Here is a 26,451-nt window from a genome sequence, read left to right on the forward strand (position 1 = left end):
CAAACAAAAGATACAGACGGAAAGCTGAAACCATAAATCTAAATGAAGGCTGGGTGCGGGTGGCTCAATGCCTGTAATCACAGCACTTTGGGAGGCCAAGGCAGGCGGATCACCTGAGATCAAAAGTTCCAGACCTGCCTGGCCAACATGGTGAAACCCCGTCTCGACTAAAAATACAAAAAATTAGCCCGACGTGGTGGTGGGTGTCTGTAATCCCAGCTACTTGAGAGGCTGAGACAGGAGAACAGCTTGAACCTGGGAGGTGGTGGAGGTTGCAGTGAGCCAAGATCATGTCACTGTACTCCAGCCTGGGCGACAGAGTGAGACTCTGCCTCAAAAAAAAAAAAAAAAGGCCGGGTGTGGTGGCTCACACCTGTAATCCCAGCACTTTGGGAGGCTGAAGCGGGCAGATCACTTGAGGTCAGGAGTTTGAGACCAAAAACCCACAGTGTGGCATCAATTATTTGTGATGTACATGACCAAAAAGACTAGTATCCAGAATATTTAAAGTACACCTACAATTCAAGACACGTACAACAGAATAATGAACAAAGGATATAAATACGCAACTCACAAAAGGCCAGTAACATATGAAAAGATGGTTATCCCTGCTGGTTATTTATTTATTTATTTTTTTGAGACGGAGTATCACTCTTGTCCAGGCTGGGTGCAATGGCATGATCTTGGCTCCTGCAACCTCCGCCTCCTGGGTTCAAGCGATTCTCCTGTCTCAGCCTCCTGAGTAGCTGGGATTACAGGAATGCACCACCAGGCCCAGCTAATTTTTGTATTTTTGGTAGAGACGGGATTTCACCATGTTGGTCAGGCTGGTCTTGAACTCCTGACCTCGTGATCCGCCCACCTCGGCCTCCCAAAGTGCTGGGATTACAGGCGTGAGCCACCATGCCCAGCTTCACTGGTTATTAAGAAAATATAAATTGACACCACAGATGAGATTTTGTTTTACACCCCTCAAACCGGTACAATTACAAAATCTGACAATTCAGCAAAGGTATGGAACACAGGAACTCTTTTCCTATTGGCAGTTTAAATTGGCACCACCTTTGAAGAGCAGTTTTGTATCGTCTAAAATAGACCTTGTTATTTTAGACCATAAGCCACTGTTATGGCTTAACAATTCTGCTTCTTGGTATATACACTGGAGAAACTTGCACACGAGCATAAGAATTTTTTTTTCAGAATTTTGTTTCTGAGACAGAGTCTTGCTCTATCACCCAGGCTGGAGTGCAGTGGTGCCATCAGCTCACTGCAGCCTTCAACTCCTGTGCTCAAGTGATCCTCTGGCCTCTGCCTCCCTAGTAGTTCAGGAAGGAATAAATTTATTTATAAAACAAATAAAAATGCCAAGAATTTATGATCCAATATCCACTTTTTTTTTTTTGGAGACGGAGTCTCGCTCTGTCTCCCGGGCTGGAGTGCAGTGGCTGGATCTCAGCTCACTGCAAGCTCCGCCTCCCGGGTTTACGCCATTCTCCTGCCTCAGCCTCCCGAGTAGCTGGGATTACAGGCGCCCGCCACCTCGCCCGCCTAGTTTTTTTTGTATTTTTTAGTAGAGACAGGGTTTCACCGTGTTAGCCAATATGGTCTCGATCTCCTGACCTCGTGATCCGCCCGTCTCGGCCTCCCAAAGTGCTGGGATTACAGGCTTGAGCCACCGCGCCCGGCCCAGTATCCACTTTTTTTTGAGGCAGAGTCTCACTCTGTCACCCATGCCGGAGTGCAGTGGCATGATCTCGTCTCACTGCAACCTCCACCTCCTGGGTTCAAGTGATTCTTGTGCCTCAGCCTCCCAAGTAGCTGAGATTACAAGTGCCTGCCACCAGGCCCGGCTAATTGCTTGTATTTTTAGTAGAGATAGGGTTTTGCCATGTTGGCCAGGCTAGTCTTGAACTCCTGGCCTCAAGTGATCTGCCCACCTCAGCCTCCCAAAGTGCTGGGATTACAGGTGTGAGCCACCACGACTGGCCCAGTATCCACTTCTTGGTATATACTTTTGAAAACCTCATGTAGATTTGCGGAGAGACAAATAACTGGAACATCACTTCTAATAACAGATAACAAAAAAAAAAAAAAAATCAAAAGTAACCTAAATGTTCAACAACAGAAAAACAGCTAAAAAGACATTCTATGGAAGAACACACAGTTGATTAAAAGAACACGACAGAATACTTAAAAGTTCTCCAAAACACAACCTGGAATTTTAAAAGTTGCAAAATGTAGACCTTATAGAAAACATGTTCACATTTCCACACTTTGCCATGCCCAAAAAAGGGGTGCTACCTTTCACTGGAGACATGTAAGTTAATGACCTTGGAAAAAGATAAAAATCGTTTTTATTGGCCTGGCACGGTGGCTCACACCTATAATCCCAGCACTTTGGGAGGCCTATGCAGGCAGATCACCTGAGGTCTGGAGTTTGAGACCTGCCTGGCCAACATGGTGAACCCCCATCTCTACTAAGAATATAAAAATTAGGGTGGGGTGCGGTGGCTTATGCCTGTAATACCAGCACTTTTGGAGGCTGAAGCGGGTGGATCACTTGAGTCCAGGAGTTTGAGATCAGCCTGGACAACATGGTAAAACCCCATTTCTACAAAAAATACAAAAATTAGCCAGGCATGGTAGTGCATGCACCTATAATCCCAGCCACTGGGGAGGCTGAGGTGGGAGGATCGCTTGAGCCCAGGAGGTTGAGGCTGCAGTGATCTGTGATTGTACCATTACACTTCAGTCCAAGTGACAGAGTGAGACCCTGTCTCAAAAAAAAAAAAAAAAAAAAAAGGAAAAAACATTTTAAGAAAATTGAAGAACTGAGATATATGTGAGACAGAAATCCAATACTGATGCACACATATTTTGAAAAGCTAATGAATGGAAATGAAGATCTGCTCTACCCCAAGTAGATACACAGGAACACGTTTTTAGGTTGCAGACCAAAGTGTTGAACTGAGAAAAGGCCAGGGAGAGAAGCAAAGATGGTTTTGGTTGTAGATTGTTGAACTTTCCTTCTTCCCCAAGACAAGAGTCTTGCTCTGTCACCCAGGCTGAAGTGTAGTGGTGCGATCTAGGCTCACTGCAACCTGTGCCTTCAGGGTTCAAGCAATTTTCATGCCTCAGCCTCCCGAGTAGCTGGGACTATACAGGTGTGTGCCCCCATGCCCAGTTACTGACTGTTGAACTTCTATTTTTATTTATTTATTTGAGACAGAGTCTCACTCTGTCGTCCAGGCTGGAATGTAGTGGCACCATCTCGGCTCACTACAAGTTCCACCTTCCAGGTTCACGCCATTCTCCTGCCTCAGCCTCCCGAGTAGCTGGGACTACAGATGCCCGCCACCACACTCGGCTAATTTTTTGTATTTTTAGTAGAGACTGGGTTTCACCGTGTTAGCCAGGATGGTCTCGATCTCCTGACCTTGTGATCCACCCACTTCGGCCTCCCAAAGTGCTGGGATTACAGGCGTGAGCCACGGCACACGGTCCCTCATTGTTGAACTTTAAGCCCTAATGAATTATTAGCAATTATTTATTATTTTGAACCAGTTGCTTCTCCTGCTCCAAAAGACAGATGGTCAAGACTCAGTAGCATGGTTTCCAAGGTGTGCTTATCTCAGCTGCTCTCCTTAATGCGTCTTCAATCTGGCTTTATGGTGTCCCACACAGCAAAAAGACCAAGATGGGCCACCTCATCTGTCTCCCCAGATTTCAAAAGAAAAAAATGACGCCGGTCACCCTATCAGTGGGGTCATCTGGATGTAGCAAACTCATTCTGGGACTCCACATCACACTGACTGGGCACTTCCCCACAACTGCTCTGCAATCATCCACCCCGAGTGAGTGAGGGCTCTACCTCTGGAGATCCATTAAAGTGTGCTGGGTCCATGTATTTCATGGAACACACTACATACATGGTAGTGTAGAGAAACAGCTTTATAACCTAGTCATTTTCAAGAAGAAAAATCAGTGCTAGCCTTTGCATTTGAAAGTGTGGAAAAATTTAAATTTTTAACTCAGTAAGGTAATTAATAGTAAAACTAAATAATTGGCCAGAAAGAGTTGTTTTTCAACCACAGCCTTAAAAAAAAGGATATTTGAAACATTTCTTTTTCTCCTACCTGAATGTTGAAATACTGTACTAATGCTTCAGAGAGTAACTATATTAATGAAACATCAACAAGTTACAGATAAACATTTTAATTGATTAAATATATTACTTTCAAGATCTTTCTGAAATTGCACTTGTACTGTACTAATCAACAGCCAAAGGCAATAAAAAAGTTTAAAACCAAAAATATTCTGACATGAACACATGACAGGAACCGCTGCTATGTAAAGTAACATACACTGCTCCCAAGAACAATCATATTTTTAGGAGATAATTCATCTTAACATGTGCAAGGACAAATTTGTAATCAAAGGCTGGAAGAAATATATATTAGTGCCTGCTTTTTAAAAGTTTATTTTACACTTTAAATACAGTATTTTTCTCATAAAAAAAAAATCCAGGAAGTGCCTAACTCCATGGTTTCTATACCATATGTACATGAGAGCTGACAGCCTGACAAATGTTCTGGATGTAACAGTATGAACACCTATGAGCTGGGACTACTTCTGAATCAAAATTTAAAAACACAAATTAAGCACTGCCTAAGAAAAAAATAATCCAGTTTCTGAACAACCAAAAGACAACAGAGTTAGGTATGTACAAAACCAGGTATTAAAAAACAGAAAGAAATACAGCACACAAAAAACTCAAACAACCCATATGTAGTGAACTGTATATACTGCAGCTAGTTAATGAAAACCCTCCTACAAGAAGTGATTTAGGATTTGAAATTTTAAAAATCTAAGTATTTCAGTAACAACATATAACAACATTAAGTGTATATTGCCATCTTTGTCTTTTTCTATCTACACCACTCTCCCTTCTGGAAACAAGAATCACTAGCCAATCACTTATACAAATTTGAGGCAATTAATCCATATTTGTTTTCAGTAAGGAAAACAAAGATGTACCTCTTCCCGCCAATAAAGAAATAATACAAATTAAAGCTATAAAATTTAAGCATGGGCATATGTATTTCCAATTCTCCTTAATAAGTAATTCCAAACTGGAATAACGTAGGATTTGTGACTAAGTAGTAACAAATTAAAAGAAAATAGACTGTCTCTGGCAGTGATTTCCATATTAGTGCAATGTTACTTCCCATATGCTGAATTATATTTAAATGATTTTATGTATTTTAATTCAGTAGGTGCCAATTTGAGTTTACAAAATCCCTAATTGTATTCTTTGTGCAGAAAAGTTTCTTTCAATTTGAGATACTCTATGAAGCCAAATCAAAACAAAACAAAAAACTTGTATTTTGCTACTAGTAGTATGAATACCAAATAAAGATACAAGGATTCAAAGTTTGTGGAAGCTCCTGAAGAAAAATCTCTGAGGTGTTTTACGTATCTTGATACTTCAATTATCAATTAGTTTTGAACATTCTAGTTTAAGATTATCTCAGAAAATAATTCTCTGTAATATAACTCTGAACTAAACAGCTGCACCTAAAGCAGAAACAATCTGGGTCATTCCAAACAAGATCAAACTGAGGCCATTTCCTTTTCTATTATAATCTGTGAGGTCTTCAGTTTTTAAGTTTTAAAAATGACCTTTAATCGAAGCCAGCTGCACCTGATACAGACTTATTAACTTAAGGATTTCAAATTAGAGGGCACTGTAACTATGGGCTCTCATAAGACACATGGAGCAGGCAGCAAGGGGCTAACCATCAGCTGGGGAAGGTCAACGTTGAGGTGTTTTATTTTGGAGACTTTAAATATTTAACATGTAGCTCATGTAACTTCAGCATCCACTAGTGACTCTGCTGGTCAGCACCCAAGGGCTGGATGAGTCTGAGGAATCTCCTTTAACCCCAAAGTATGAATGCTAAAGAGTCTCAAGGAAATTTTGATTCCCAGCAAGAGTTCACAAACCATCAGACCAGTATCAATAAGGTAAACCCTGACTCTAATGCTCCACAAAAGTAAAAAGAAATTTCCAAATTAAATGCCATCTTCTGCCCAACCCTAGACTCCAGACGTTGTAACAACATTTTTATCTAGTATAATAGACTCTGTAGTAGACTGATTTTGACCTCCACAAAGAGTAGGAGTTGTCAAACTTGAGGAGATAGACTCCTCTCCCTGGATATTGGTGGCTGCCAGCATACACCTCCTCATGACAGTCCCGTCGGTACACAGGCACAATCTCATCCAGCAGAGGCTTGTTGGCATTCTTTTTGGCTTTCTCTTCACAACTGATGTTTTCTGTAAGAAAAGAGACAAGTCAATGAACAGATTCAGGAAAACCACACTTGCATCAAGCAATTAAAATCTGTCGTTCCTTTTTTTTTGGAGACAGAGTCTTGCTCTGTCACCCAGCATGGAGTGCAGGGGCGTGATCTCAGCTTACTGCAACCTCCGCCTCCTGGGTTCAAGCGATTCTCCTGCCTCAGCTTCCCAAGTAGCTGGGATTACAGGCGTGCACAACCACACCCAGATAATTTTTGTATTTTTAGTAGAGATGGGGTTTCATCATGTTGGCCAGGATTGTCTCGACCTCCTGACCCCGTGGATCCGCCTCGTTGGCCTCCCAAAGTGCTGGGATTACAGGCGTGAGCCACCACGCCCGGCCTATCCTTTCTTTGAGAAACTGCTCTTGTTGGGAATTCTGTTGAACCACTGAACAAGTTATGTGCATGCGAGCATTTATTAGTTCATTCATTCATTCACTCACTCATTCCAATACCTGAGTATGTGCTATATACCAAACCCTGTTCTGAGCCCTGGGAGCCCAGTGATGAATATCTAGTGGTAGCAGTGGTCAGCATCCTCTCTCTTTCTGTGCTTACTACCATTCCTATTTCTAGGTCCCATTTTCCCCTTTCCATAGCCATTCAATTCCTAATTCATCCCCAGGAATTTCAGTCATCTGAGTAACAAGAAAACGTTGCTCTCATCATCCTCCTTCTGAACAATATGATTCCTCCCCATTTTAGAAGGATGGAAGATGATTTGTGAGGACTACTGCTTTCTGTATATCTTAAATAGAAAGAGTAAAATGAAAAAACCATAGTACAGAGATAGGCATTCAGAGATACTCTGAAAATTCAATTATTTTCACTAGGCCAATTTAACCCAGAGATGATCTAAGTGGCAAAAAACGAGCTCTGATTATAGGTTTGCCCCCGGTTAATAGTTTTCTGAACTGTAATGCTATGAGGTTTGGAAAAAAAATACCTCTAGAAACCTACAGGAATGAGAAAATTATGAATCAGCTTTGAAGTCTCAGTTTAACATATTTAATATAAACTGGCTCAAAGAAAAGAGGTCAAGGGAGTATTCAGTATAGAAGACAAGACTTTCAGGTTTATGGTTTTTTTTTTTTTTTTTTTTTTTTTTTTGAAAGAGACTGGGACTACAGGAATGGATTTTCAGGTTTATAACATGGCAGAGTGAATTCTGGCAACACAAATTAACTGAGTGATGCTTGTCAATGGCCCCTATCAGGAAATTAAAACAAGGTAAGTCTGAGAAATTCTCACCGTCTAGAGCAGATTAAGGAGATATGATGACTGACTATAATGTGGCATCCTGGAATGATCCTGGAACATTAGGTAAAAACTAAAAACATCTGAATAAATATGGACTCTAGTTAATTAATGAATCAATGTATCAATATTGTTTCATTAGCTGTGATGAGTGCATCACAGTACAATGTAAGATGCTAACAACAGAGGGAATTTGGTACAGGGTATATGGGTACTCTTTGAACTATCTTTGCAACTTTTCTGTAAATCCAAAACTATTCTAAAATTGAACGTTTATTTTAAAAAAGCAGATGGCACTCTAATAAATGTAGGTCAAAATCAGATTTACTGTACCACAGAAATACCTATAATTAAGCATGCTTCACATGCAAATGAGAAATACAGAACCATCCAAAATGTACACTATTGTTGACATTCAAGAAACAAGAGTGGTCCATTGATTCAAGACTCGAATTTTGTTCAAAATCTATAAAACTAAAGATTACTGGGATAGATGAAAAGGTATCTTTTATGAATTTAAACAAAGGTTTAGGACCTGTAAACAACAAAGTGGAGAATTAAAACAGGAGGATGTGTTACCATCCATCCTTCTTCAAAGAAAGCAAACTCCTCTGTCTACCTTTCAAGACCTAAGGAAGAAAAACCAAACCAAAAAACAAAAATCCCAGACTCTTCTACCATATGAAATACAAGATATGGTAGGACAGTAGCTTCTAAGGCATATGGACAAATACAGTTTGTGAGCTAATCTTTAAATGGGATCAAGTTACACTCACTTAATGAACAATTCTTAGGAGTGATAAAGCTTCACTGTTGTGAGGCTAGAATGTTTTAGTGCAAATCATTTTATGATTAGGAATGGTACAAGTACAGGCAATGCCATCTTTCATTTGAGGGACACATTAGAGCTAAGATCAAGGATATCAAGGTTCTAATTTCTAGAAATGAACCCCTGCCATTTTCACCAGTGATCTTCCCAACACCAATATAACCCCAAAACTATCAACAGCTGAGGGTTCATAGGCAAGTCAGGAGAAACACATTACCTCAACCAATTTCTGAACAGAGAATTCTTATTCACAAAGCTCTTTCGTTTATTTGAGATGGAGCCTGGCTCTGTTGCCCAGGCTGGAGTGCAATGGCACGATCTAGGCTCACTGCAACCTCCACCTCCCGAGTTCAAGAAGCGATTCTCTTGCCTCAGCCTCCCAAGTAGCTGGGATTACAGGTGCACGTCACCATGCCTGGCTAATTTTTGTACTTTTAGTAGAGATGGGGTTTCACCATGTTGGCCAGGCTGGTCTTGAACTCCTGACCTCAGGTGATCCACCTGCCTGGGATTAAAGTGTGAGGATTTTAAAGTGCTGGGATTACAGGTGTGAGTCACCAAAGTGCTGGGATTTAAAGTGCTGGGATTACAGGTGTGAGCCACCATGCCCGGCCATGTTTTTTTTCTGAGATGGGGTCGGGCTCTGTGGCCCAGGCTGGAGTGAACTGACTTGATCTCAGCTCACTGCAACCTCTACCTCCTGGGCTCAAGCAATCCTCCCACCTCAGCCACCCAAGTAGCTGGGACTATAGGTGCACACCACCATGCCCAGCTAGTTTTTTGTATTTTTGCTAGAGACAGGGTTTCACCATGTTGCCCAGGCTGGTCTTGAACTCCTGAGCTCAAGCAATCCACCTGCTTTGGCCTCCTAAAGTGCTGAGATTACAGGCAGGGGCCACCGTGCCTGGCCTCACACAGTTCTTTGTAAGTACAGTAATTTGTACACATACAAAAGCTTTCCTTCCCAGACATCCGCAGAGAGTCTGACTTTAATGAGTCCCTGTGATGCAACAGAAAGGACAGAACAGGTTCTGACATTGTTGAAGGTCACATGAGAAAACAGTAGTGGCCCCTGGCCAATCTGCTGCAGTCCCACTCTCTAACCGCTTCTTGTTTTTTTTAATCTTTTTTTTTTTTTTTTTTTTTTTGTTGTTTAGAGGGAGGGCCTAGCTCTATCGCTCAGGCTGGAATGCAGTGACGTGATCATATGGCTCACTACAGCCTCGAACTCCTGGGCTCAAGCGATCCTCTTGCCTCAGCCTCCCGTGTACCTGGGACTACAGGTACATGCCATCACACCCAGCTAACTAAAAAAAAAATTTTTTTTTGGATAGATGGGGTGTCACTCTACAAAACGGTTTGCCCAGGCTGGTCTTAAACTTCTGGCCTCAAGAGATCTTCCTTACTTGGCCTCCCCAAAAGCTGAGATTACAGTTGTATGCCCAGACAGGCTTTTTCTTTTTTTTTTTTTTTGAGATGGAGTCTCGTTCTGTCATCCAGGCTGGAGTGCGGTGGTGTGATCTCGGCTCACTGCAACCTCCACCTCCCAGGTTCAAGTGATTTTCCTGCCTCAGCCTCCCGAGTAGCTGGGATTACAGGCACCCGCCACCACGTTCAGCTAATTTTTATATTTTTAGTAGCGATGGGGCTTCACCATGTTGGCCAGACTGGTCTCGAACTCCTGACCTTGTGATCTGCCTACCTCGGCCTCCCAAAGTGTTGGGATTACAGGCATGAGCCACTGCACCCGGCCCAGGCTTTTTCAATCTTATATTTTTTCTTTCTGTCTCAGTCAGTATTATTTATGGGCAATGCTTTACCTTGCTTGTGGTACTCAGGAATAAAGAGTGATGAAAACAAAATGCCATGTAAGACAAAGCAGCTCATGCTTCCATATTTACCAGCTAGAATCTGGACCTGTGGTATAATGAAGGATTTTAAATCTGCTTCCGGGGTAAGAGTCAATCTGCAAGATGTACTGAAACTTCTGGGATACTCTGATGATTCATGTAGATAATGGTACAGAATTATCTTTGGATTATCTTTTGATTAGCATTAAATTAAATATTAACTATCAAATTGAATATTAAACTTAATTTCAAGAAATGTTATGGCACACCTGCTGTGTACATTTCTGTAGATAGCCCCAGAGGCCCCAGGGTGTTGCATGGTATGGTAACATGATTGGACAACTCTGTATTTCACAAGTTGATAGAACTTTCAGGCTTATTCCATGTACTTCCAACATTATCTTTTTAACTTTATCCCACTGTAATCTGTAAAGCAACAATGCCAACCCTCTTCAAGAACAAGCAGTCTGTTTACAAGCCACCTTGTAAACGGTCAGTTATTCCGGAAGAACTGAGACGTGGTGCTTTTCCATTCTCACAGAGCACACATTCCACATCACTTTGAATCAAGTCAACAAATAAGTGCTTATTAAGTGTATATAAACAAACCCTACATTCTAACTTTCCCTGGGTAACAAAAATACAGAAACCATCATCTCAAAAACCTATTTCTTAGACCAAGATATTTGAGACTGTCCTTTAGACTGTCCTCTGAAACACCCAATTTTGTCTACTTATTCAGACAATAAGTCAATCTGCAAGATGTACTGAAACTTCTGGGATACTCTGATGGTTCATGTAGGTAATGGTACAGAATTATATTTGGATTATCTTTTGATTAGCATTAAATATTAACTGTTAAACTGAATATTAAACTTAATTTCAAGAAATGTTATAGCACACCTGCTGTATATGTTTCTGTCTACTTATTAGACAGAAACTTATTGTCTACTTATTACTTCCATTTTCAGAGGAAGTAAAAAATTCCACTCTAGTAAAACAGGGATTTCCAAATGGAAAAATATTTGAAATTTTTTTTTAAGTGGAATGTTCTGGTGAGTTTCTGTATTTACATAAAGAATCTTAGAATAATGACCTTAAAAGCTAATATCAATGATATACATTTAAGTAAATGCCAGGGTTGACAGGAATTCTTAAACTTGCTCCTTTAAAATTTTTCAAAGTGGGCCAGGCGCAGTGGCTCACACCTGTAATCCCAGAACTTTGGGAGGCCAAGGTGGGTGGAGCACAAGGTTAGGAGTTCGAGACCAGCCTGACCAATATGGTGAAATCTCGTCTCTACTAAAAATACAAAAAATTAGCCGGGCATGGTGGTGTGTGCCTGTAATCTCAGCTACTCAGGAGGCCGAGGCAGGAGAATTGCTTGAACCTAAGAGGCAGAGATTGCAGTGAGCAGAGATCACGCCACCGCACTCCAGCCTGGGTGACAGAGTGAGACTCCATCTCAAAAACAAAAATAAAAAATTTTTTAAATTTTTTAAAAGTGATCTTGCATATTTGGTTTTTCAACACACAAGGTTAGAAGTAAAATAGTATTCAGAAAGGAGTAAAATAGCAAATTGCCAAATAGATTTTCCTGGCATTCTGAAAAATTCAGGTTCAGGCTCCAATCCCCTACAGGAGCCTGGCCTCACAACCTTTTCAGCCCAAGGTCCCACTAACGAAGAAAGTGTTCCCTAACCACGAAGTGGTAATCAGGAAGCATAAGGCTGGGTAACACCTGAACCATGTACCATTTCTGCCAACATACAACCCAGCAGCTACTGAATATGGACCAAGGTTCTACCTTCTTCCTCCTCGTCGTCATCACTGGACTCACTGACATGCACGCTGACAGCAGTGTTTGGAGAGTCTGTCCATTCAAAATACACCCCAAACCCAATGTCATAATTGTCTGTAGCAAATTCCCAAAAGAGATATGATCCTTCTTCATGGGTGGGTACTCGAACAGTGACCACTTCTCCTCGGCCCACCGTAATCACGGAATCTGCATCCTGCTGAATCTTCTCTTTGAAGTCTTTGATCTGAGGTCGTGTCCACATGGATGGAGCTGCTATTACTGGAAGAGATTCTAAAGGCAACAGGAATTAAAACGCTAAAGAAAAAGAGCCTTCACCCTGCAGGTAGCCACATTTTCATAGGACTACCTGATCAGTTTTACTCAGGCACCAAGTATAATATGGTCTAGCTTAGATCAAGGAGGAGGAATAAAAAAGCCTCCCTATGGGAGTCTCTCCAGATTACTAAGTTTAACAATGTTGCAGGCACTCAGAGGTCATCACACTTCTTCAAGTAACAATGGCATCCCACAGTCTCAGAAACGAATTTTTTTCAACACTCCCTCTATGGAGATTCAAGAATGACCCTGGGAAGGCCCCAGCTGGAGTGAGGGAAATATTCCAGCAAGGAAGAGAGATTCTGGCTTTAGGAATAAATTACTCTTGTAGATGTGAACAAAGAAAGCTGGACTTTGACTTCAGCCTGTCTGTTGAAAAATTCTTCACCTCCAACTATCCCAAAGTTCTAGGGGCTATTCTAAAGGAGCTCAAAGAAACGAAAACTCAGACAGGATTAGAACCACTAGGGATTGAGAAAAAGGGGTGAAGTCTTGTTACTGAGCAGTATCTATATGCACCTGACTATGCAGTAAGTTTTTCAAAGTCACAGAGCCTTTGAAATATTTTCTCTCATTTGAAAATGCTAGTATAATCCCTTGATAAGAAAAAAAAGGCAGGGGGGCAGTAAACCAAGGGATTTCAAAGCCTTTTCTGAAGCAATTAATACTTTTTCTAAACAGACAAGATCTCTGAAACCAAATTTCTTATGAACCATACCACCATCCGTGACCACTGTCACTGAAATGCTCTCCTCTTCCTCCTTACTTAGTTAATTCTTCTTGCTTCAGGTATCTTAGGTCAACGTCCCTTCCTCTGGGAAGCCTCTGATGGCCTCTCTGACTAGGTCACACTTCCCTGTTTTACATTCTCTCAAAGATAATATACCTCTCTCTCCATCACCGTACTTACCACAGCTACAATCTACATTTTCTGTGTGTTATTTTGCCTCACCACTGTACTCCCAGCACTCAGGAAACCTTCAGCTAATTGCTGAATGACCAAATGAGCTGCCCATGGAAAGTTAGTAGAGCTTTGAAAATGCAGTTATTTTCTAGGCAACATGATAAGTTAGTCTCAAAAATATATATATTTATATGGTAGCCAGCCTCCAAGATGGTCCCCAGGGATCCTCGCCTCTGGGTCTTCATGCACTTGTGAGGTCACCACCCACAATATATTAGGATTGGTATGTGTGACCAACAGATGATGGTGGGAAGTTCCAAAGTCAAGGCACAAAAGACACTGCCACTTCTGCCCTATGCTCTTTTAGATCATGTGCTCTAGTGGAAGCTAGTAACTGTTTTGAGGACCCTCAAGAAGCCCTATGGAGAGGCTTCATGGGGCCAGGAACTGAGCTTCTGGCCAAAAGCCAGTCATGTGAGGGAACCATTTTGGAAGCAGATCTTCTAGTCTCGGCACCAACACCTTGACTGCAATCTCATGAGGGAGCCTAAGTCAGAGCCATTCAGCTAAACTGCTCCTGAAATCCTGACCCACTGAAGCTGTGCAAGAAAGTAATAAATGTTTATTGTTATTTCAAGCTACTAAATTTAGGTGTAATTTGTTTTTGTTTTTGTTTTTTTAAGAGTCTTGCTTTGTCACCCAGGCAGGTGCAATCATACTTCACTGCAGCCTCAAACTCTTGGGCTCAAGTGTCTTCCTGTCTCAGCCTCCCAGAGTGCTGGGATTACAGGTATGAACCACTGCGCTCAGCCTGTAATTTGTTAGGCAGCAATAGATAATTTATATATATATAAAATAAGACAAAACATAACTTTTGTCTTAAAAGTGTCCAAAGACATCTGATTTGCTCTTCTACACTGGTCTATGAGTCACCCAAGCATCAGATTCAGACTAAAAAGAGTAAAAAAAAGTTCAACTCTCACAAAGATGTAATTGTTCTCAAAAGCTAATTATAACCTGACTTCTTGACTTTAGCCTTTCACAGATTTGGAATTATGACATCCGGACAAACACATATGCAAAACCTACCTTTTGGTCCATTCTCCAGGGCTTCTTCTGCAGCTTCTGGTTCCAGTTCTTTTTCGGAGCTGTCAGCGTGTGTTTTGGCCTGTCCATTAACTGACATCACATCACTTGGTATAGCTGCATTTACTTTTGATGATGTAGGCAAGGAAGACCCAGCCACTACTACTTCCTGTTGTTTCTGTAATGCTGCCTATAAATCAAGAGAAAGTGAAGACACACTGACCAGGAAGGCTAGCAAATAGGACATCTGCCCTGGAGTACATCTGACACCATGCTTTCGCCCTATCAAAGTGCTATGCTCAAGAAATTACTAACAATTTTTTATCAGTTTTTATCCTGTCTATAATGAATATTAGTAGTACAATATCAAACTGACAGCTAAAAATAATAAAAAATCAATAATAAAAAATTAATGTGGACAAAAACCTAAAACTAAGGCTCAAATTTCTGTGATCTGAGAATCACTATAAAAACTAACGAGGAAAAATTAAAGTAAGTAAGGCCAGTCGAAGTGGCTCACAACTGTAATCCCAGCACTTTGGGGGGCCGAGGTGGGTGGATCACTTGAGGTCAGGAGCTCAAGACCAGCCTGACCAACATGGTGAAACCCTGTCTCTACTAAAAATACAAAATTAGCTGGGCATGGCGGTGCATGCCTCTAATCCCAGCTACTTGGGAGGCTGAGGCAGGAGAATCGCTTGAACCGGGGAGGCGGAGGTTGCAGTGAACTGAGACTGTGCCATTACATTCCAGCCTGGGCAACAAGAGCAAAACTCCATCTCAAAAGAAAAGAAAAAAGAAAGAAAGAAATAACCCAAAATAAAACTATTAAAGGCAAAAAGTGAACACAGTAACATGTGCTCTTAAAATTGATGGAAGAAAAAAATCTTGATAAACTTTACACAAAATTCGAATTAGAAAAATTAAACTTGGTAGGAATAGTCACAGAAGAAAATTCACGAAGGCAGAAGCTATAATTGGTAAAATCTGGTATGGGCCCCCAAAGTGATAAAAAAAAATCAAACATGGACAATTATTCTAACATAATTGACCCCAAAAAATCAATAAATTATAACTTCAGGGAAAAATTATGATCACAATGAAACTGAAAATTGTTAATCGTGTTGTGAAATGCTGACCTAAGAATTAAACAGGCTTACAGGATGCAATTTGAGGTAAAAATATTTTCTCAATGAAAATTTGTCACTGCTTACATAGTTATGATTGAAACGTGTATTCATAAATACAAAATCAAAATGTCCTCTGAGTCAAAATGGCAGTAAAAACATCTTAAATCCAAAGGACTATTCTGGGACATTCCTCTTCTAAATCAATATGGACAGATACTACTTCAGATACCTTAGTATTACTTAGGTAACTTTGGTGGGGAACTATAAATTGAATTACAACATACATGTAGAAAAGTGTACAAATGATAAATTACACAGCTTGATCAATTTTCATAAATCAAACACATCCATGTAACTAATACTCAGATCAAGACAGTATCTGCATCCAGAATACTCCCTGGTACCCCTTTCTGGGTACCTGCCCTGAAGGGTAACAACTATTCTGACTTATAACACTATAGATTTGCTTTGCCTATTTTAAAACTTTATAGAAATGGGTTGTATAGTATACGTTCTTTTTTATGTCTGGCTTCACTCAACATTACTTTTATAAGCTACATCTATAGGGTCACAAGTAATTGTATTTTGTTGTTTGCATTACTATTAAGTTATTCCATCATGAAAAGATAAAATCTATCCATTCTACTGTTGATGAGCATTTGGGCATGTAAGCAATGTTTTAAACTAAAACACTGTCACAAGCAAGCAAGTAAGCATATGTTCACTGCAGGAAAAAAAATTACACACACACACACACATACACACACACGGAAAAAGTCTTTACGATCCCATGGGGTAGGGATAATGATAAATTTTGGCACATCTCTAAACACATTTCATTGAATGTATCATTTACAAGTCAGTTACTTAAATGAAAAGCAATGCCTCTCTCTGCTTTTAATATAGGTTAATAACACGCTTAAGATTTTAAGGTATCTTCTTCCAAGGTCTGGATTTTCAGTAATTTCCACATCAGTTTTCTAGAGGGAATATTGGCTTCCAGAAAAAGTACCTAAAATCAAAACAAGTCAGCACACTCAGAGCATTCACTGCATGACAGGAAAGCAAAAGAACATTTTTGATGATCAATAGGCCCAGCTCAAATGGTCCCTCATCTCCACTAGTCCTTTCTTGAAAGGCTCTAGCAGAAAAACAATTTTCTCTGGGATCTCCTGACCATGAGTCTATTATATTACATGTAATAGATTGTACTGATTTATTTACATACTCTTTCCTGTTTTTAGGAAGTTTAAAAAAGCACAGAAAGGTATAAAAGCAATATAACAAACACCCACAAATGTACACCCCAAAATTAACAAATGTATTCATTTTGCTAGTTATATAAAAATTGATAGGAGTAAAGTTCCCTTTGTTCCTTCCCCAGTCCCTTTCCTTTTCTCTTCTCAGAAGCAACCAATTTGATAAACTGAGTTTGATCACTCTAATCTCAAATATGGCTTTTTTTTTTTTTTTTTTTTTGAGATGGAGTTTCGCTCTTGTTGCCCTGGCTGGAGTGCAATGGTACAATCTTGGCTCACTGAAACCTCTGCCTCCTAGGTTCAAGTGATTCTCCTGCCTCAGCCTCTCGAGTAGCTGGGATTACAGACATGTACCACCATGCCCGGCTAATTTTGTATTTTTAATAGAGACGGGGTTTCTCCATATTGGTCAGGCTGGTCTCGAAATCCCAACCTCAGGTGATCCACCCGCCTCAGCCTCCCAAAGTGCTGGGATTACAGGTGTGAGCCACCACACCTGGCCTATGGCTTTTTTTTTTTCAAGACAGGGTCTCGCTTTGTCACCCAGGCTGGAATGTAGTGGTGCCATCATAGTTCACTACAGCCTCAAACTCCTGAGCTCAAGTGATCCTCCCGCCTCAGCCACCCAAGTAACTGGGACTAGAGGCATGCACCGCCATGCCCAGCTGATTTTTTTTTCTTCTTTTTTTAAGAGATGGGGTCTCCCTACGTTGCCCAGGCTGGTCTGAAACTCCCAGCCTCAAGCAACCATTTTGGCCTTGGCCTCCCCAAGTGCTGGGATTAAAGGAATGAGCCACTATGCCCAGCCTCTATTATGGCTTTCTAGTTTCATTTCAAAGATTGTGGTTTTGTCCTACTTGACTTTATTCTCATTGATAGCAACCTATAAACAGGACAGAGCAGAGTGTATGTGCTATTAAAAATGATCTCACTGCCTATCAAAGCAGGAGGAAAAGTGAAACTAAAGTAGAAACAGGCTTCAGAGGAGAGAGAATAAATCTCTCAAAAATACCACTTATTATCTTGAATAAACTCTGGTTTGGCATCTTTTCCTCCTCTTCAGGATTACAAAAAACCTGCAGTGCTTTTTAACTTCTAACTGATGCTAAAGACTCAGGAAAAACGTTGTTTAGGTAAGAATACACATTTTCGGCCGGGCGCGGTGGCTCAAGCCTGTAATCCCAGCACTTTGGGAGGCCGAGACGGGCGGATCACGAGGTCAGGAGATCGAGACCCTCCTGGCTAACATGGTGAAACCCCATCTCTACTAAAAAATACAAAAACTAGCCGGGCGAGGTGGCGGGCGCCTGTAGTCCCAGCTACTCGGGAGGCTGAGGCAGGAGAATGGCATAAACCCGGGAGGCAGAGCTTGCAGTGAGCTGAGATCCGGCCACTGCACTCCAGCCTGGGCGACAGAGCGAGACTCCGTCTCGAAAAAAAAAAAAAAAAAAAAGAATACACATTTTCAAGGAATTTAAAGAGTTTGGCAAAAACAACAAAGATTATTTCATGCAATAAGAAATGCTGAGCAACTATAATGTAACACTTTTCTTCCCTCAGATTTTCTGACAGGTGGTAACTGCTTTGTAAGTGAAAATTAAGTAAGTTAAACTAAGCTGGGTTAAGTCTAAGGAGGTATTTTATGCCTGCACAAGATGTAAAAAATGAATGTAAAATTAGTGTCTTCCACAAGTACAAAAATGGTTCACAGGGTAACTCTTCTCATTTGACTCCTCTGATAGTCCTGTGAGGTTAACAGGACAGGTGCTTTGATTTTATATCCTATTGTTACGGACTGAAAGAAAGCGCAGAACAATCAGAGTAGTAATAACTTGTCTGAGATCAAACAAGGTAATGTCAAAGCCCGAAGAGAATCCAAGTGTTATCAGACTCCCAGTCCCATGTTCTTTCACCTAAAGCAACCTCTCCTAGGTGGAAGCAAAATATTTGGGGGCAGGCAGTTGGAGGAGGAATAGTAATGTGCTGTCATGAGCACTGCCTAACTATGGTGCCTAACACAAAGTCAAATGGACCCAAGCTAGCTCTGCAAAACCATTCCATGGTCTTAGGGCAGAGGAGTCCTCCCACTGGAGGCTGTCCGAGCCTCTGACAGTGCACTGCCTGAAGGACATCTCTGAACTAAGGCTAGTTACTCAGGTCCTCATGTTCTAGAACCACCATTAGGGTCTATGTCAGACTCACAGTAAAGACACTCAACCCATACAATTCCCAAATATCCTTATAACAATATAACATCATCGATTGCTTTGAAAACACGTATTTTATCTCACAATTGCCTGTGCAATTCTCAAGTCTGCCTAAAAGATCACCCAAAAGTTACTTTACATCTTAGAGGCTAACTAATGCAAAATTCATTTGCGACTTTTAAAAAAGAACTTGGGTTCCAATGAAACTAAAAACTCTCTCTAAGGCTGAATTCTAGGGTTGTCTATCATACCTGTTGCTGTGCAAGTTGGACTTGATACAACTGCTGCATATACTGCTGATAGTGTTGCTCCTGCAACTGGCGGATGAGAATTTGCTGCTGTTCGTAGTTCCCTGGATACTGTTGGGCTGCATACTGCTGGAACTGCACGGCAGTCTGGGAGTTTAAAGCTGCCATTATCTGCTGCCTAAAAACATTAAAAATATATATACTAGTCTGGCTATAGGAGATTGTTCATGACAAAATAAAATGTCCTTATTACTTACTTTTATAGTTTGTAACTCTTAAAAACAACTAAGCTTGTAATGTATACCAGTTAGTATGTGTTCTGGGTCCAGAAGAGAGATTTAAGAAAATAAGCCTGGCCTCTAATTTTGTACTTAGGATTTTCCAGGAAAATTCGGGATGGAAGAAGAGCATATGATCATCATCATTACCACCATCATAATTACTAACACTTACTGTGCCCTTACTATGTGCCATGCAGGGTTGAAAGTACTCACACATACTAACCCATTTAGTCCTCACAACAACCCTATGACAGAGGGTTCAGTTACTTGCCCAAGACTATACTGCTATCAGATGCAAATCCAGGACTTCATTCACTTGCCCAAGACTATACTGCTAGCTGATGCAAATCCAGGCCGTTTGGCTCTAGAGTTATACTAATTAACCATGATGCTGTAAGATGATGGATTGTCATCTCTGGCATAGATGAGGTATTTAACTGCTGGTTATGGCTTCTCTACCTAAATACATAAAAAACAGTTAAGAGGCTGAAGAATAGCTGGAAGATGTTACAGGTGGCTCTGGTAAGTATAAATAAAGCCAGTGAAAAATTGAGGGTCCACAGCATTTAATTTAAAGCCTGTCTTAATAGAGGAAATACTGAAAATATCTTGGCATGCTTAGTTTAGAGACACTCATATTCTTTTATAGATAAACCACATGCTGCTGCTGTTTTTTTTTCTTTTTTTCACTTTTTAAATGGTTTTATTTTATGTACAAATAATGAACATATGTTGTACCCACAAATTCTACTTTCCAAAAACAGGAGCTTTTTAAAAGAAAACCATATAATAACTTTTCAAAGGCGCTGGGATTCCTCTGCTTCTAGATCATTGCTGGGCTAGAAAGATAAAGTTTGTTCTACCAGGAATCACAAGTTAGAACTGAATATTCTCCAAAGTGGAAATTCTAGAGTGCAGTGTCACTCCAGGCAAAGATTATTCAGTTCTCATCCCCAACATCCACAACTACCTATCAGAAGGGTTAAACCAGGTCAAAACAGTCCAGCATAATTTAGGCTTCATCAAACAATGTCATTATGCTCTTCTAAGATGCAAATAAACCAAAACAGGAAATAATAAAATTAAAATAATATCTGACACTGCCATACAAATTGTCAGTTCCTTTTTGTGTCCCTCCCTTCTATAACATTAACAAAGGAAATATTTTACTGCAAAGAATATTTTATTTTATACATCACTAGCCATGAATTTTTGCCATTAGTTACTATACAAATGCTGCCTAGTGCCATTATCCAAATGGCATAACCATTTTACATCCACAATTCACTTCTATAGTTACAAGGAGAATTTTCTTGATTTACTTAAGTACATCTATCAGTGAAGATTTAACACTGAGATGCAATCTAACATCCGTAATATCTGATGTTAAGTAGATGGCAATGTAGGAAAGATGTATTTTAATCGCTTTTCATTTAAGTGACCTTATGTAAAAAATAAAATAATTTAGCAGTTCCAAGTATCCAAAGGGCATTTTCAAATGTACACAAAAGAAATGGTTACAGAGATTTTTTCAAGGAGCATCTTCCATGTCCACATCCTCTTGTAACTGCTGTACCATTTTCTCTTCCAAGTGCTTCCCTTTGCCTGCAAGAGGGGCTCGGATAAGATGGATGTTTTGCTTGACTTCTTTGATATCCCGAACTTTCTGTAGCTCTTTATTTTTCTTCAGTCTGTTCATTATAAATTTAGCTTGGTGTTTCTGTTTGATCTCTTCAACTCTCTTCATTGCATCAATAGTCTTATTCCATAGCTCTTGCTGGTATTTGATAGGTTCATTTCTACGTTTTTCCAATTCAAATGAATTATCCACTGTAAGCTCTTTGCCAGCTGCTTTCTGGAATGCTTTGGTCCACCTAACTTTGCGAGGATTGCGCTTCTTTTTAAAGTTTTTATGACATTTAGATTTGCAAAATCTGAACACCTTGCAATCGTTGCGGACGAACATCATGCCGTGTCCAGGGTAGATGGGCCCCGAACAGAAATAACACTTCTCGATACGCTTGTTGAACCTGTGTGGGACCCCACCAAACAAACGCCAAGCTTGAGAGGAAGTCCTTTTTTTTTTTTTTTGAGATGGAGTTTCACTCTGTCACCCATGCTGGAGTGCAGTGGTGTGATCTCAGCTCACTGCAACCTCCACCCACCAGGTTCAAGTGATTCTCCTGCCTCAGCCTCCCAAGTAGCTGGGATTACAGGCACCTGCCACCATGCCTGGCTAATCTATATTTTTAGTAGAGATGGTTTCACCATGTTGGCCAGACTGGTTTCAAACCCCTGATCTCAAGTGATCCACCCGCCTTGGCCTCCCAAAGTGCTGGGATTACAGGCATGAGCCACCACGGCCAGCAACCACTTATGTGACCAACTTAACAGAGACCTCACAGCCATCTATTAATAGATAACAAAGCAAAGCCTCACAAACTCCTGCATACAGCACAACACTGGATCCACCTAGGACAATCTCCCCCCAAAAAGAACTGCATTCGTAGTCTTTCTCCAAAGTCGAATGAGGCCCTGGGTGAGTTTGAGGCTAGCACTAAATCTTTTTCTGAGGAACTACCCAGAAATAATGAGAAGAAACCAATGGACTCTCAACTTCTCTGGTTTAACCTATAAGCCATGCCACCCCTACAACCTCAGATTTACTTCCCACAGTGTTCTACGGGTGTTAAATCACTGCCTCCTTGTACCCACAGCTCCCTCTTGAAGAACCATCAGTCCCTGAGTCTCAAAGCCCTTACTGAGTAAGCAATAGTTGCAGCCTCCAAATCTTGTACGAAGGACCATAAATGGATATCTGACATAGACTGGGCCAACAAGATTCTCTGTCCTGGGAAGTTGCAACTGGGTCTCACAGATTCCAGTCAGTCTCTGTCAGATGCATGGAAACATAGACCAAATAAATTCTGGGATAGACTTGCATATGCCAAAGCAGACAGTGACAACTTACAGAGAGCAAGAATGAAGCAGAGACATAAGCTGAGAGAAGCAGAGACAAGAAACAGAGAGCACAACCAAGCAACCTCAGTTCCTGCTTCCAATCTCTAGGTTCTGCAAGTGAACCCCAAAACCTTCTAATACATTCCTTTTTTCTTTTTTTTTGAGACGTAGTTTTGCTCTTGTTGCCCAGGCTGGAGTACAATGGCATGATCTTGGCTCACTGCAACCTCCGCCTCCTGGGTTCAAGCGATTCTCCTGCCTCAGCCTCCCAAGTAGCTGGGATTACAGGCACATGCCACCATGCCTGGCTAATTTTTTGTGTTTTTTTGTATTTTTAATAGAGACAGGGTTTCACCGTGTTAGCCAGGATGGTCTCCATCTCCCAAATTCAGGTGATCTGCCCGCCTCCGCCTCCCAAAGTGCTAGGATTACAGGTGTGAGCCACCACGCCCAGCCTGCTCATTTCTTATTTTTATTCTATTTTTTTTCCATTTCTCATTTTAAAACATAAGCCATATAATAAGCTTACTTTTGCTGCTCCAACCGAAGCCTCTCTTCTTCTATCCGTCTCCTTTCTTCTTCCTCCCGTCGAAGCCTTTCCTCTTCTTCTCTCCTACGTTTCTCTTCCTCCTGTTGCAGACGTTCTCTTTCTTCCTCTTCACGCTGCCTTCGCTCCTCTTCCTCCTTCCTACAAGGCAAAGGATAGAGAATGAACACTATACATTGAATCCTGTTTAAATATAAAACTTTAGTTCCCAGTGAAAACTGACATGACCTTTTTAGAGAACCATGTGGATATACACATCAAAATTTAAAATACACACACTTTACTAGCAGAAACTTATAGGGAATCAATCTCACAATATACAAATCACCTCAAGAATAATTCCTGTTGCACAGCAACAGAAATGTGTCCATCATAAGACACTACTTAAATCATTATGATATTCCCATACCCTGAAGGATCCCCTCTAATACAGGCTCACAGCACTAAAAGCTTTTCCTTCATAATACCTGCTGTCATTGTAATTAAATTTGTGTGATACATTTAGCAATAGATCTGCCTTACCCATTAAAGTAGATGCTTCATAGGGAAAGAGACTGCCTATCTCACACCACTACATCCTCAGGGCTTAGCACAGTGCTAGAAAGAACAAGCACTTGACAAACGTGTATAGAAGTAAAAAATCCACCCTGAAACACCGCAGAGCCAAAGGATAGAAATACATGCCTAACATGTAAAGACATTTAACACACTTGCTTAATGAAAAAAAAAAAAAAAGATGAATACAAAGGAAAAGATCTGGAAGGATATACCCTAAATTTATCAGTTATTATCTACGCAAAGGAGAGTGGAATTAAAAAAATGTGGGAAAAAAGATTTTTCTCAGTTTGTGTTTCATATACTGCCATAAATGAAAATCTTTATATCGAATGTATTTGTGTATTATTTCTGAAATTAAAAATTTTTTTAAGCCTTTAATTTAAAAAAGAATGGCTAACCTCTCAGTGCGGCCCTTGCCCAGCTTTCACCCATCCCATAAGACCCTTCCAAAAAGAACAGATCCTATTGTGCTAGGAAGGGACATCTTCAGGGTCTGAGAGTGGTATGGTGTCCAGGGAGGCTGCAGACAGGATGAAAGGTAAGATTTCTAAGGAGTATCAGATAAAACACCATTTCTTGGTTCTACCACAAGAACTGTCTGGGCTACCTCACCTTTCTCCCCTCTAACTCCTATAAGTAGTTAACAACTACCTGAGCCATAGCCAAGGCTCAAAATAAAGCAATAACATGACCTACTTTTTTTTTTTCTGAGACAGGGTCTCACTCTGTCACCCAGACTGGAATGCAGAGGCACGTTCTTGGCTCACTGCACCCTCTGCCTCCCAGGCTCAAATGATCTTCCCACCTTAGCCTCCTGAGTAGCTGGAACTATAGGAACCTGCAACCACACTTGGCTAATTTTTATGTTTTTTTTGTAGAGATGGGGTTTTGCCATATGGCCCAGGCTGGTCCTGAACTCTTGGACTCAAGTGATCTGCCTGCGTCGGCCTCCCAAAGTGCTGAGATTACAGATGTGAGCCACCACAGGCGTGAGCCACTGCACCCAGCCATGACCTACTTTTAATGTGTCACAACTGGTACAGGGCAAGAAGGTTCACAAGCCAGAGCTTAAGCTTCAGGATAGGTGAAGTCTACTCTTCAACACTTTAAAATAATTCTATATGGACTTTATCCCATGACAAAAGTATATTTTTAAAAAGAAAATGCAGCTCTATATGTTGAGTAGTAACTTTTGACAATGCTTAAGAGAAATATGCATATATATCATTAAAATAAGAGCTTAAAAAAGCAATAGATACTTATTCTACAGACATCATAGCGATACCTGATGGATCCAACATCACTACACAAAGGACTATAGGACATAAATCAATTTTCCAGTTAAAGAAATCTCATTCTATTCTAAGAACCAAAACCCCTCCTTTAGATTAAAAAAAACTTTCTTTGGATACATATTTTCTGAAAATGTAATTAAGCCATCTCCTATTATCTTAAACAGGAATAAATCATATCTAATGTTCCATCTCTTGATGACTCAGGGGTTACAGCTATAAACATAAAAACTGTACATCATACTACTGTAATGGAGAAGTTTACCTTCATATTATATGACCCCTGAATGCCAAGCTTTTATAATTCTCATGTCTATTTTTCATGCTTTCTATTATGTCCCTCATTATCAAGCTATTTTTTCTTCTAATCTGTTATTTTTAATCCAGGTTAAGGTAGGAAACCAGAGAATCAATTGTTTTTAAAGAATAACATCGGCTGGGCAAGGTGGCTCATGCCTGTAATCCCAGCACTTTGGGAGGTCGAGGCGGTGGATCACCTGAGGTCAGGAGTTTGAGACCAGCCTGGCCAACATAGTGAAACCTCATCTCTACTAAAAACACAAAAATTAGCTGGGTTGGTGGCAGGCACCTGTAATCCCAGCTACTCAAGAGGCTGAGGCAGGAGAACTGCTTGAACCCAGGAGGGAGAGGATCATTTCACTGCACTCTAGCCTGAGCAATAGCAATGGAGCAAGGCTCCGTCTAAAGAAAAAAAGTATAACATAACCTGAAGAAAAATTGGTTTTGTAGCATCATTTTCATCACTTAAAATTTTAGGTAGTCAAAACTGTTGAAAATATAGCTACTAGATAAATAAGGTGTAACTATAATTCTAATTCACAACTACAACGGAGAATCCCATAAACATAAACAGCACATCTAGTAGCTCCTCCTCCAAAACCTGAAAATAATCAATAAGCCAGCTGGAAGCCAAAGCCAACATGAATGTCTATATAACGTAGCATAGTTGCAAACAATGAAATGGAGCATGAGTATTCTAGAAACTCAAGGGAGACTGCAACAAAGGGTATGTCAGACCAGAGGATAGGGAGGAGGGAGTGGTTGAGTTGATGGTGGGGCTTATTCAGAAACTTAGTGTAATAAAACAAAAGGAAGGCCATGATGGATGGGAGGTTTCTTTTAAAGGCACAGCCAGTAGGAAGCAGTTCTCCCTCCCCCCAAAACTCATAATATAAATATCTGCTCACATCAGGAAGTTTGAACAATTGCCACAAGAAATGGGGATGCAAGGAAAGCAAAACACCTGATCTAGAACTAGAACAGACACTCCATAAAACAAAAGCATGAGTACACTGGGCTGAGCAGCAGTAAAGTATTCCATGCCCTCAAACTTCACCTTTTTTTTTCTTGCTCTTCCTTCTCTATTTTGTGGGATGCAACGTACGTTGAAAAGAGATGGCAACACCTATTTAAGAGCTTGACAAACTCCACCATGGCATCCTCTTTAGACATGTTTCCCAGGGCTGCCCATTCTCTCCTGTAAGGAATAACAAGAAAAGTTACCTCCCCTTCTTAGTAG

The 26,451-nt window shown here is 40.7% G+C and overlaps 1 protein-coding gene and 2 pseudogenes across 3 annotated transcripts in view; all 3 read right to left on the reverse strand.

Annotated features, from left to right (window-relative positions):
* Window positions 1-4,199: 4,199 nt before the first annotated feature.
* LOC115899001 lies at window positions 4,200-6,086 on the reverse strand (annotated as a pseudogene). The gene is made up of 2 exons (XR_004058610.1): window positions 6,015-6,086; window positions 4,200-5,760 (listed from the first exon to the last, which is right to left on the reverse strand). The product of XR_004058610.1 is annotated as an uncharacterized LOC115899001 (transcript).
* The window catches only part of ACBD3 (acyl-CoA binding domain containing 3), a 45,780-nt gene continuing 23,528 nt past the window's right edge, over window positions 4,200-26,451 (reverse strand). The window contains exons 3-8 of the mRNA XM_010382015.2: window positions 26,269-26,409; window positions 23,044-23,202; window positions 19,276-19,450; window positions 14,432-14,618; window positions 12,109-12,393; window positions 4,200-6,339 (exon numbers count right to left, since the gene is read on the reverse strand). Coding sequence (XP_010380317.1) covers window positions 6,128-6,339; window positions 12,109-12,393; window positions 14,432-14,618; window positions 19,276-19,450; window positions 23,044-23,202; window positions 26,269-26,409 — 1,159 coding nt within the window. The 3' untranslated portion in view covers window positions 4,200-6,127. The remainder of the gene's footprint in view (window positions 6,340-12,108; window positions 12,394-14,431; window positions 14,619-19,275; window positions 19,451-23,043; window positions 23,203-26,268; window positions 26,410-26,451) is intronic.
* Window positions 20,234-21,712, reverse strand: LOC115899135 (annotated as a pseudogene). Its single transcript, XR_004058811.1, has one exon. The product of XR_004058811.1 is annotated as a probable ribosome biogenesis protein RLP24 pseudogene (transcript).

Source organism: Rhinopithecus roxellana, chromosome 8 (assembly GCF_007565055.1).
Source record: "Rhinopithecus roxellana isolate Shanxi Qingling chromosome 8, ASM756505v1, whole genome shotgun sequence".
Lineage (NCBI taxonomy): Eukaryota > Metazoa > Chordata > Mammalia > Primates > Cercopithecidae > Rhinopithecus > Rhinopithecus roxellana.